Source organism: Panthera pardus, unplaced genomic scaffold (assembly GCF_024362965.1).
Source record: "Panthera pardus isolate Hobbes unplaced genomic scaffold, ASM2436296v1 HiC_scaffold_21, whole genome shotgun sequence".
In the NCBI taxonomy this organism is placed as follows: domain Eukaryota; kingdom Metazoa; phylum Chordata; class Mammalia; order Carnivora; family Felidae; genus Panthera; species Panthera pardus.
Window position 1 is genome coordinate 11,628,176 of NW_026526777.1, and position 12,217 is coordinate 11,640,392.

The window sequence follows — 12,217 nt, forward strand, 5'->3', positions numbered from 1 at the left end:
TTATTGTCTTTTGATTAAAAAACAGCATAACTGGGGCGCCTGGGTGTCTTAAGCGTCCGACTTCGGCTCAGGTCACGATCTCACTGTCCGTGAGTTCAAGCCCCGCATCGGGCTCTGTGCTGACTGCTCAGAGCCTGGAGCCGGTTTCAGATTCTGTGTCTCCCTCTCTCTCTGCCCCTCCCCCGTTCATGCTCTGTCTCTCCCGGTCTCAAAAATAAATAAAACGTTAAAAAAAAACAAACAAAAAAAACAGCGTAACATATTTGCATCTTCAAAACTCAACATCTGGCTTCCACGTTTCTAGACTAGCCAAGAGCTTACCATTAACTGCTACGTGCAAAATTTTTGGATGGGAGTTTCTGGAAGGGAAGAATATTGTTTGTTTTTCCTGCCTATTACTGCAGAAAGAGTCCTAAGGTCTTTCACAAAGAGAAACACTCCCATCGTTTAGAGTCTGTGATGTTGTGGGTGACGAAAAATAAAAGAGATGATACAGATAACCAACAAATTTCACCAACCATTACATCTATTTAACTCTTTACCTCAGACCTGCCCCCACTGCTCTCTATAGCCTGTCAGTATCACCCTTAAGTCATACAGTAGACCAATGTTAAGTAATGCAGACTGACAAGTAAGAAATTTTACTACTGGTTTAAAAAGGTTTCTAATTCATAAACATTAAAAGTGCTGTTGGGGTGCGTGGGTGGCTCAGTCGGTTAAGCGTCCAACTCTTAGTTTTGGCTCAGGTCACGGTCTCACAGTTCGTGAGATCGAGCCCTGCATCAGACTGCACTGACAGTGTGGAGCCTCCTTGGGAGTCTCTGTGTCTCTCTCCCAAGGAAAAAAAAAAAAAAAACTTAAAAAAGTACTGCTAAACTACATGACTTACTAAATTATCTATTCATCTCATGATTTATTTTTCCATCAGAAAGCAAAAAGCCATCGGAAGGGAGGTGGGAGGGGGGATAGGGAAAACAGGGGGTGGGGATTAAGGGCACTTGTGATCAGCACCAGGTGTTGTATGGCAATACGGAATCACTGTATTGTTCACCTGAAGTTAATATTGCACTGTATGTTAACTAACTGGAATTTAAATAAAAACTTAAAAAGAAAGTGAAAAGCCATGTCATGCCATTTGAGTGCATTAAGTATTTTCTGTTATATTTCATTTTTTGTTTAAAAATTTTTTTTAAACATTTTTTATTTTTGAGAGACAGAGACAGAGAGAGAAAGAGCGTGTACGTGCGTGTGTGTGAGCAGGGGAGGGGCAGACAGAGAGGGAGACCCAGAATCCGAAACAGGGGCCAGGCTCTCAGCTGTCAGCACAGAGCCCGGTGCGGGGCTTGAACCCATGAATCGGGAGATCCTGACCTGAGCTGAAGTCGGACATTCAACTGACTGAGCCACCCAGGTGCCCGCCCCTATTATGCTCCATTTTACAGACAAATTAATAGAATCAAGGGTAAAAATGTTTATTTTTTCAACCAATATTTCATAATGTGACAGCACCTGGATTGTAAACGCTCAGTTCCTTCCTCCTGGACATTACCTCAAAGGAAAGGGATCAGAGCTGTGTATCTGGCTTTTGTATTTTGGGATCGGGAAACTTTGTGTGAGGAGTCAGATGACAAACATTTTATGCTTTGCGGGCCATGCCATCAATGTCACCGTAGTCTGGAAAATGCAAATTAATGACAAAAAGGATATACTTTTTTGTTTTTTGGCCCTCAGGCAACGATTTTAAAGGTCGATAATACCCAGTTGCTGATGAGCTTGTGGAGATAGAATTACTCTAATTACTCCAGCCATCGAAATTACGCTGGTAGTGCCTATTAAAAATTTAACTGTGCATGTTCCAAGGGTACGCACATAGCCAGGAGCGTGCATTAGCGCCCAGCATTAGCACCGGGGCCCCGGATGAGAGGGTGGGAGTGAGGGGGGCGGCTTGTGCAGTCAGGGACGCTGGAGAGTGGGGTGAGCCACCTGAGGTTAAAAAAACCCGGTCACCCAGAAACCAAACTTCTGAGAAGGTATTTAAGAGAAATACAGTAATAACGTTATGTATCCAAGGACAAACCCTCTGAAAAGCTGAAAACTCTAAACACCGCACGGACAGGGGAATAAACTGTGACACGTGCGTCTGTCGGTACCGAGGAGAGACGTGCAGGCCCTCAAGGGACCGCAGTGGCCCCAGGTGTTCGGATGTACAAGGACCCGATGATATTTTAAGTGAGAAAATTAAGATGTAACGGATATAGTACGATCTCATTTTTATAAAAAAATAAATCCCCTACGTACACGTATATTCATTTATGTGTTCTTTAAAAAGGAAAACCTATAAAGGAATTTCTCCCAAATGAGAACACTAGTCACATTGGAAGTGGAGAATGGAAGGTAGGGTAAACTGTTAGTTTTTCTTGAGACATTTCTGAACTGTTAAAATCAAACAAAATGTATTATTTTGGTTTCTTGCATTGCCAAAATTAATACAGTAAATGAAGATAAATTTAGAACCAAGGGGCTCAGAACAAAATTTCTCTATGAGAATCTTGGCTTGTGCTGTTTTTTTCCTTCAAGATGATAAAGAAGTGTGGCATAAGTACCTTGAATTTAAACCAGCGTCAGAGTTGTTACGCCCTCTTTACTAAACATGCTTTGAAAAGCCACACATGCCTCAGCACCAACGATTCTGAGGAATCGGCATGTCGACACACAGGAGGAGATTACAAACAAGGGGAGAGAAGGTTTACATGGGGAAGCGACAGCCAACAATACAAGACAGCATCCAGCTGAGAGCTGGACGACACGATACGACAATCAGAAAGACTGACGAGATCCGGAGTGCTCAGTCCCAGGACACTCGATCCAGGAGGTGGGGCTGGAAATGACCTGTATGAATGGCATTTTCATAACGTGAGGGGGGAACTTTAGACAAGAGCACCACATGGAAACGGGAGGAAAGAGGCAGCTGAGTATATCGACGGGAAAGTAAGATCCACCCCAGTGGAATGACAGATCGCTGTAGGGCGGTGGCAGAAAATAAGGGACCAGATTCTTTGTTCCTGTGCTGTGGGGTGATGATGTTCCAGAAAGTGTCCCGTAGCGGATGTTTAGGTAAGGGAAAATGACGGCCTGCCTGGGAAAACTACTTTTCTTAATGACGTCTTAAACTCTATTGGAGTTAAAAAGCATTTCCAAACAGATCAGTGGGCAGGTAAAGTGGTTATATTTATCTGTTCTGAAAATGGTTATGCACACCTATTTCAGAGTTGAGGCAGCGACAATCAAATCACATGTTTTAAAAAGATATGGTTTCAACGAACGACATGAGACAGTTGGTGCTAGGGAGTTTTAACCCCTTTGCAATTAGGGTTGTGCTGGGTTTTCTGGTATTCTACTTCATGTTTCTATTTAAAGTACTTTCTTCCCTTTTCTTCTCTTTTCCTACTTTCCCTAGGCTAAACCAATTTTTTTTCCTCTGTTGGTTTAAAAGCTGTAAGTTCTATTTCTGTTTTTACGTTGTTTGTCCCTAAGTTCCTGAACTCATGTTTGCTCAATGCTACTGTTCCTCTTTTTTCTTTTTTTTTCGAGAGAGAGAGAGCAAGAGAGAGAACGTGCACAAGCTGGGGAGAGGGATGGAAGGAGAGAGAGAATCTTAGGCCCCATGCTCAGTGTGGAGCCGGACACGGGGCTCGATCCTGGGATCACGACCGGAGCTGAAATCGAAAGCCGGGCGCCCAACCGACTGAGCCACCCAGATGCGCCCCCTCCCACGACTTTTTTTAAAACTTATTCCGATCTTATCTTTTGCTGAAAGGCGTGGGCTCCTTTTCTTTTAATCTCCACCCCATTCTTACTTCCTGGGTGTTGTCCACAATGTCGGTTCTGGATTTTCATTTTGTGTGTGTGTCTGTGTGTGTCTGTCACCACATACACACCTGAACCAGTTATTGCATCACGTTCAACTGCATATATTTTCCAGCGACACCGCAGATTCATTTCTCTTCCTGTCAGAGTACGGTTCTCCTCACACCACAGTGTTTCCAAACAGGTCACTATGTAACGAGGCCGCTGAGATATCTGCTGCCTAAGAACGTGCTTATCGGCCTTTCACACTGAAACGACAATTTGGCTACATACAAAACTCTGGGTTCAGTGTGAGTCTCTTTTAGTTCTTAAAACATATCACTCTACTTGTCTTCCTGCATTCATGCTACTGTTGAGAAATCTGATGTCAGTTTGAATTTTGTTCCTGTTAAGGTCATCTTCTACCTTATCCTGGAAACTTTCCAGAAGTTTTCACTTGGTTTTGGAGTGTGTGTTCCACCTTAGTGAGTCCAGGAGTAGGTTCTCCTTCTGGCTTCTATCTTTCTGAATCTTTCAATTTATTTTTATTTGAGACAGAGAGAGAGAGAGAGAGAGAGAGGGAGGGAGGGAGGGAGGGAGGGAAGGAGGAGGGGCAGACAGAGAGGGAGAGAGAGAGAGAATCCCAAGCAGGCTCCACATTGTTCACACAGAGCCCGATGTGGGGCTCAATCCCATGACCATGAGATCATGACTTGAGCCGAAATCAAGAGTCAGACGCCTAACTGACTGAGTCACCCAGGCGCCCTGAAACATGTTTTTTAAAAGGATGGTTTCCAAGATTATTTTTTTCAAAAGCAATCTGACAACAAATTGCAACGTTCCAGAATGTTCACTCACACTCGGGATAGTTGAAGACTTTTTCCTTTCTGGCCCCACAAGAGGGCTTGCAGTCACCTCACTTTTTGACCCAACCGTAGTGCTGCCAAGTTTCCGAGCTAAGTCCTTGTCCCACTCATCTTTCTGTTCACTCTCCACGCTGTTAGCCTGAGGCCTCTTGGTGTATGACACGGCAGGGGGAATGGAGGGCCCAGCTGTAAACACATTAAGAAAGCACAGTTAGCCGAAAATCCTCGGACACAGTTTCTCCTGGTGAACAAAACCTCTAAGTTAAAAATATCCTTCCTTATATATTTTACACTTGGAACTAACATTAAACTGTTTGATTATAAAAGTTAGGTCAGTCCCTAAAAGGGGGATTCTATTAATCATGCAGTAATAGAAATCTGTGATAACAGATGATACAAGCACATAAACACAAGTGCGGAGTTCTCGATAAACACAAGTTTGGGCAGGACTGGTGTCTTTTCACTGGTTTGACTTCTCCCCACCATGATCACTGAAACGCCGCTGCTTCTGGTTTGCTGAGATGCTTCGCTGGACCTTCAGGTGGGCAGGGGACTGGAGGCTGCTGTTGTTCAGGTCACTGCTGGGCCGTGACCTCTGACACAAGCTTCCGCTAGATAACGACTCGCCGCCTTCAAACTATAAGGAGAAGACAGACCGCAAGGATTTTAAAAGAAAAATGTTTATGCAAACAATATGCACTCCTGATTTTCTAATCTATCCCAAGCCATACGAAGAGTAATCAGAACCGAAAAGAAAAATCAGTTTGGACACAGAACTGTGAGTAGGCAACCAGGAAGGGAGAGAACTGGGTACAGTGGGTCTCCACTGTCTGTGCGCCCTTCTGTTATCTTGTACAAGTGGTTTGGGATCCTTAGTTTAGTCAAAACACCAAAGAACAGTTACCACTTACTGAATGGTTATCATATAGTAGGTGCCTTGCTAGGCAGGCTCTTTCTATGTTACTTTGTGTAATCATTACAATAAACTCAATTGTTTACTAACCTGAACTTTACAGATGGAAAAACTGAGGTTAGGAGGACCAAGGGCAATCTTTGGGATTCAAACTCAGGCATAGTTGGAATTCAAACTTAGGATGAAATCTAAAATTTTAACTTCAAACATCCGCTTTTTTTTTCCCCCACCACACTTACAGAACAAAATTTGGCTTATTGACTCTGATTAGGAGACTACATCTATTTAGATAAGCACAGTAAATAGGGCGTCGATACACTAGCCCTCTCCTTGTAACCACAAGAGGTTTGTTGCCCGCAAACTTCTGACTGAGTCACTGGCATCCCAAGGGAAAATCTAAATTGATATGTAAAGTTACTAACGACAAATAGCAGAGTTATACTGATGAAAGTGGTAACAGATGACACGGAACACACAGTAATGTGCCAGAAACTGTTTTAGGAACTGTGCAAGTTATTAGTTCATTTAACCCTCTCAATGACCCTCAGAAGTAGGTACTGTTATCCTCATTTCACGGAGCAGGGATCGGAAGCACAGAGAAATTAAGGAAAGTGCCCAAGTTGATAGTTAGCGGCTGTTCTGGGGTGCAGGAGGGGTGGGGATTCAAACCCAGTGAACCTGGCTCCAGAGTTCAGGCTCTTACTACTTAGAGTGGCCTCATTTGTTTGTATTCGGTACAATTCAAACTTCATTTTAATTCATGCACGGGCTGGGCTCTATACTTACGACACCAGTGCTTGCTTAAGAGGAAAATTAAAGATTTCAGGAGTGAAATCTCAACACATAAGTAGAAATAAGTCAAAGACTTTAGAAACAACCATTTTAGTATTTCCCACTTCTTTTTTTTTTTTTTTTTTAAATTTTTTTTTTTTAACATTTATTTTATTTTTGAGACAGAGAGAGACAGAGCATGAATGGGGGAGGGTCAGAGAGAGGGAGACACAGAATCTGAAACAGGCTCCAGACTCTGGGCTGTCAGCACAGAGCCCGACGCGGGGCTTGAACTCACGGACCGCGAGATCATGACCTGAGCCGAAGTCGGCCGCTTAACCGACTGAGCCACCCAGGCGCCCCAGTATTTCCCACTTCTTAAACTTCTCTTGATTTGCCTTCTTTGATACCGCTTCTCCAGCTGTTCGTGTCTCCACTGAGCTCCTCCCCCCCACTGGAATGGCAGTGCCCAGCTGGCAGGGCCAGAGAGGGACAGATGAGTTACCACGTGCGAAGTCCTCAGAACAGCGGCTGGCACGTTAGTGCCGTGCTCCTCTGACGACAGCTCGCAAATCTATTACTGCTGCTTCTAACACTCCCTCCAACCCAGACCTTTACACCCAAGTGTCTACTGAAGAGCTCCACCCAAGAGGAATCTCAAATTCACCCACCTCAAATTGAACAAACCTCCATCTTCCCCCTGAAATCCACTCCTTTCGTATCCCGGCAAATACGTCTCACAAAACCAGTCACCTGTGCTACAAATCTGAGGGTCCCTCGGCCTCATTTCCAACAGGCTGCCAAGTACTGCTAATTCTACCTCTGACGTGTCGGCCTGCTGTGGGTGTCTGTCATCCTGTCTGTCCCGGAGCGCCCCGCACCTGCCCCCGACCAGAGCAGCGGCACGCTGTAAGCGCACCGCTAACTGCGAGCCCCTCTAGAACGAGGGCTCCTTGCGAGCAGAACACGGCAGAGTCCGTAAACGTCAGCCGAACGTACTGCTTCGCCAACAGCTACCGTCTAATTAAAGAGAATTTCAGCCTACTCCACAAAGTGCCTCCCACAGGTATCTAATCATTAACAAGCTGTCAATGTTCTCGGCTCTGTTCTTGACTCTCAATTCATACCTTTATTTTTGCTGTGCCAAAGGACTGTTTGGTTTTATGGTTCAACCACCATCTGTACACAGTTATTCCTGACCTGAATCTATCTCCTTATTATACAGATCTCTCCTGGCCCTGAGAATTCCCCATTGCAAGGATCAGAGCCACTGGATGTTCTAGAAGGCAAAATACCACTAAACAACATTTTCCTGGGTTCCCACCTACTCAAATCACTTCAGATACATGTTTTGTTTTAAACGCCATCCCTTCCTTCCGTCTCGTCTTCCTGCACACCCAGAATAACCATGTTCCTTTGTGCAGGGCTGTTGTTTCTGGAGCACAACCCTGGGGGGCTCTCATTCTCAAAGACTAGACTGTGTGTGCCCCTCGGAGCTAAAAAAGGTACTTGGTCTGCTCTTGCATAGCAGAATCCCCCCTGGTACTTGGAAATGAAATCAGCTCATAACTTGGCATCTTGAGTTTGAACTCGAAAAATAAGAATGTTAGGGCCTTTATATTATTTTCCATACCATACAGAACAGATGTGCTAACATTATATCTTAGCTGTCACTTGTCTCAAGAAACAGTTGACATTAATCTGAAAAGGTAAAGAACTTACTTCAGGTGGTTTTCTACCTAGTAGAATATACGTAGCCATAACTTCATCATATTTCTGATTTATTAAGGCGTCATTTATCTCATCTCGTGCAAAACCCATGGTGACCATGATGTCTAGAAAAAAAATGCAAATTTTCTGAAAATGGGTTTATTTTAGTAAACAAACCAACAAATATAAGTTTGCCAACACAAGATATGAAAAATTCTGGAATTTTAAAGAGTAACGTTAACTACAAAAACTTCTGTATCATTAGCACACAGATACTGCATATTCAGATGCTATACAGTCACAATTTTTCATACAGAAACTATACCATGGGATCCACATTCACGTGCCTAGCCCGCTTCTCACCACCTAACACATTCCTGTTAGGAATGCTCCTCTGTTCAGCCAGAGACACACTATCCATCTGTGACACACACAAAACCCCTTCTTTCTTTTTCTCTGTTAACACACCGTCCACCACCCATGGAGTGGTTGCTCTCATCTCCTAACAACTCCTACTTTCTGATCTGAAGGCAGGCCGACTCTTCTTTGGGAGGCCTGAATCCCGCAGTTGTTCTGAGCCGATTCCTAACACCCTAGAACACGCCTCCCTTGCCCCTCTGCTCTCAAGACAGAGAGGAGCACGGTTGAGATGAGTCAGCTGTGAGTTTCTGCTGGCTTTGGTAACGGAGACAGAGTCGCAGAGAACAGGTTGGAAGCAGAGCGCGGCTGGGTGTGGGAGGACGCACCCCGCCGAGACGCCGGAAAATAGAAAGGGAGAGCCAAAGTGTTCATCCCCTCAGCTCAAGTGCCTCCACATTTTTGGTTAAAACACACGCTATGTTTTGCGGATACTTCTCAGTCTGATCAGTGCTGATACTTAAACCATTCCTCCTGTTAGGGATTTGCTGAAAGAAAAGAACGAGGTTTATCTACATTATTTTAACTTCTGTATCACTGTGGTCAACTGAAATGGATTTTAAAATACATGAGGACAAACTTGAAATTGTAACGTTTGGTGAAAATTCAGGGAAAGAAAAGATGACAATGCAAGTGTTTTCCAAATAAAAATGATTTCCTATTTATGTTTTTAAACACTATTTTGGTAGAGTGCGGGTCTCTTACAGTGTAGGGACAGCACGTCTCCCAGTATTTAAATACTTACCTATCCGTTTCATGTCATTGAAATCTGGTTCAGGCTCAGAATATGGCTTTAGTTCTTCTTCTTCGTGACCGACATTCATCCACCGATCTTTCATTATTTGCTAGGAAATAAACTTTACATTATGTTTGGCCAATCAGAACATTCCACCACTTATTTTAGCTCTATTTTTAGTGTGAAATTTTTGGGTTCACTCAGCAAGAATCACGATGTTTTCAATCTAAAGTCAGTTTGCAGTTTGATTACCAGGCCAGAAGAGGGGTGAGGCTTTGGGACGCACTTACGTACCTTGTGACAGTGACAACTATCGTCACGCACACTCACTGACCGTATGGATTCAAAATAACCTGCTGCCCATATTCCTCTAAAAGGAATATTATCTCATTTGCAAGTTTTAATCTCAGAACCCAGTGATTTCAACCTTTGCTTCATACTATTGCATTTAAGATTAGTGAAGAGAGTATTCATTTTTCCTGGTCTTCTCTACCCAATGTACACTTACACACCTGCATTGTAAAGTCACCACTTATAAAAGCATTTGGAAAGCAGACACCATGGGGAATGGAAGACAGGGTTAGTAAGTAAAGACGGCTCAGAGAATGTGGAAGGGGACAGTGGTCAGAATGTCAGAATGGAAGCCAGACTCAGGGATGAGCAAGGATGGGGGTGAAAACAGGGACTGGTGTGAATTAAGAGTCAAAACCAGGAGAGGTGTGAATTCGAGCAGTCCCGGTTTGTTAAAAGGCAACCTAATTGGGGGCATCCTACGGAACGGGGAAAATGTTCACAAACATATATTGGAGAAGGGGTTAATATGCAGAATACATACGGGAAATCTGACAATTCAGTAACAACAAAACTGCCCAATTCAAAAATGGGCAAAGGACTTGGACAGGTATTTCTCCAAAAGAATATACACCAAGAGCCAATAAGCCTATGAAAAGGTCACTAATCTAACATCACTAAACATCAGGGAAATAAAAACCACAACGAGGTATCACCTCACTTCTGTCAGGATGGCTACTATAGAAAAAAGTGAAAGTAACAAGTGTTGGCGAGGACGTGGAGAACAGGAGCCCATGGGTGCTGCCACTGTGCCTGCACGACGGTGTTGCTCCTTTGGCGAATAGTGTGGTGGCTCCTCAAAAGGTACCACCAGACCTATAAATATGATCTGGTAATCCCACCTCTGGGTTTATGCCCACGAGAACCGAGAACGGGATCTTGAGGGGTATCTGCACCCCCGTGTTCACCACAGCTTTCCTCACAACAGCCAAGGTGTGAAGCAACCCAGGCGTCTGATGGATGAATGCGTAAAGAAGATGTCGTCTGCACACACAACGGAATGTTACTTAGCCTTAAAGCAGAAGGAAATCCATATGCTGTAGCACGGATGAAACTTGAGGACATTTCTAAGTGAAATAGGCCAACCACAAAAGGACAGATAACCATTACATGAGGGATCTAGAGTAACCGAACTCACAGAAACTCAAATTACATCCTTGGTGATGTTCTCAAGTTTAAGATGACAATGTTAACAGACTGAAGATGATAACGAGTGGGATGAGACTTGTCACAGTCAGATCTGCAGCAAGTGAAAGATTCTGGAAGAGTGAGAGTCCATCACATGACAAGGGACTGGAAGGGAGAACGCGGGCCACACGGGCAGACGCCCAAGGGCAAACGGCAGGGGTGCGTGTCTGGAGGACAGCGAGTTCAGAACGACCGGAGAGCACAGGGTGAGATGGGTGGGGAGGCAAGACGAGGGTAGAATATTAATAGGGTTTCTTTCAATCACCTAAGGGGCACGTCTGGAGGGTGTGATTTTGAAGTCTCTCTGGCCAGTGTGTGGAGAGTGAACCAGAGGGGTTCGTGACTGGAGGCCCAGAAATCAGCTAAGAGGCTTAGCAAGAATCTAGGAGAGAGGTGATGCCCGTCTGAATTAAACGGAGGCAGTGGCGAGGGGAAAGGACGGATTTTCAATACTGGGCTGGTAAAAATCAAGAAAGCTTTGTGACTGGATACGAGGGGGAATGAGGATGTGGGACCGTTCAGAGGAAGAGAAGGTGATGTCCAGGTTCCTGGTGTAGACGACGGAGTAGAGGTGGACACCACCTACTGGGAGAGCCAATTCAGAAAGAGGAGGAGACTGGATGGGGAAAGAGGCGGCTGAGCGTTGGAGCAGAGGAGTTTGAGGTGCTGGCGGACAGATATCCAAATAGACATGTTCTGTAATGTTCTGTGAGCTCCAGAGAAGCTCAAGAGAAATCTGGGCTGAGGACGGAGATTCAGGAAGCAGCTGACACACGACGTCAGAAGCTGTGGATTCTCCAGGAATCCCAGAGTCGGAAGGAGTAGACGGGGGCCCACGGCACAGCCCCACGGAACACTGGCATTTAAGGGTTAGAAAGAAAAGTGACCCGAGAAGTGAGTGGAGGAGGGAAATCTGCACAGTGTGACACAGAAGGGAAGGCAAGAGTTTTTAGTTTTTAAAAATGTTTCACTTATTTATTTTGAGAGCGAGTGAGCACATGAGCAGGGGAGGGACAGAGAGAGAGAGGAGAGGGTTAGAGAATCCCAAGCAGACTCTGCACTGTCATCACAGAGTCTGACCAGGGGCTCGATGCCATGAACCAATCGCGTGATCGTGACCCGAGCTGAAATCAAGAGCCGGACGCTCAACTGACCGAGCCACCCAGGCGCCCCAAGGCGAGTTTATCGAGGAGGACACGATGGTGTCCTAAGTAGGTGATATTAAAAAGTATCCTGCTGTGTTTAGGAGCAAACATGAGTGGCGTCCCTGAGGGAGGTTTCAGGGGAGCAGAGGGGCCACTGAGAAATAAGGCACAGGCGAGGACACGTGCAGCGTAAGCGGAGCTACTTTTTACAAAGTCGGGCCAGAAAGGGAGGAACACGAGGGATTCCAGGCAGGGACTGCGGGCTTGAAGGGTG

At 44.9% G+C, this 12,217-nt stretch overlaps 1 protein-coding gene across 2 annotated transcripts in view; it reads right to left on the reverse strand.

Moving 5' to 3' along the window:
- MARK1 (microtubule affinity regulating kinase 1) overlaps nucleotides 1-12,217 on the reverse strand; it is a 118,226-nt gene that overhangs the window by 16,861 nt on the left and 89,148 nt on the right. For both annotated transcript variants that reach the window (XM_053908960.1, XM_053908959.1), the window contains exons 10-13: nucleotides 9,269-9,368; nucleotides 8,119-8,231; nucleotides 5,196-5,349; nucleotides 4,705-4,898 (exon numbers count right to left, since the gene is read on the reverse strand). In XM_053908960.1, the coding sequence (XP_053764935.1) occupies nucleotides 4,705-4,898; nucleotides 5,196-5,349; nucleotides 8,119-8,231; nucleotides 9,269-9,368 (561 nt within the window). The remainder of the gene's footprint in view (nucleotides 1-4,704; nucleotides 4,899-5,195; nucleotides 5,350-8,118; nucleotides 8,232-9,268; nucleotides 9,369-12,217) is intronic.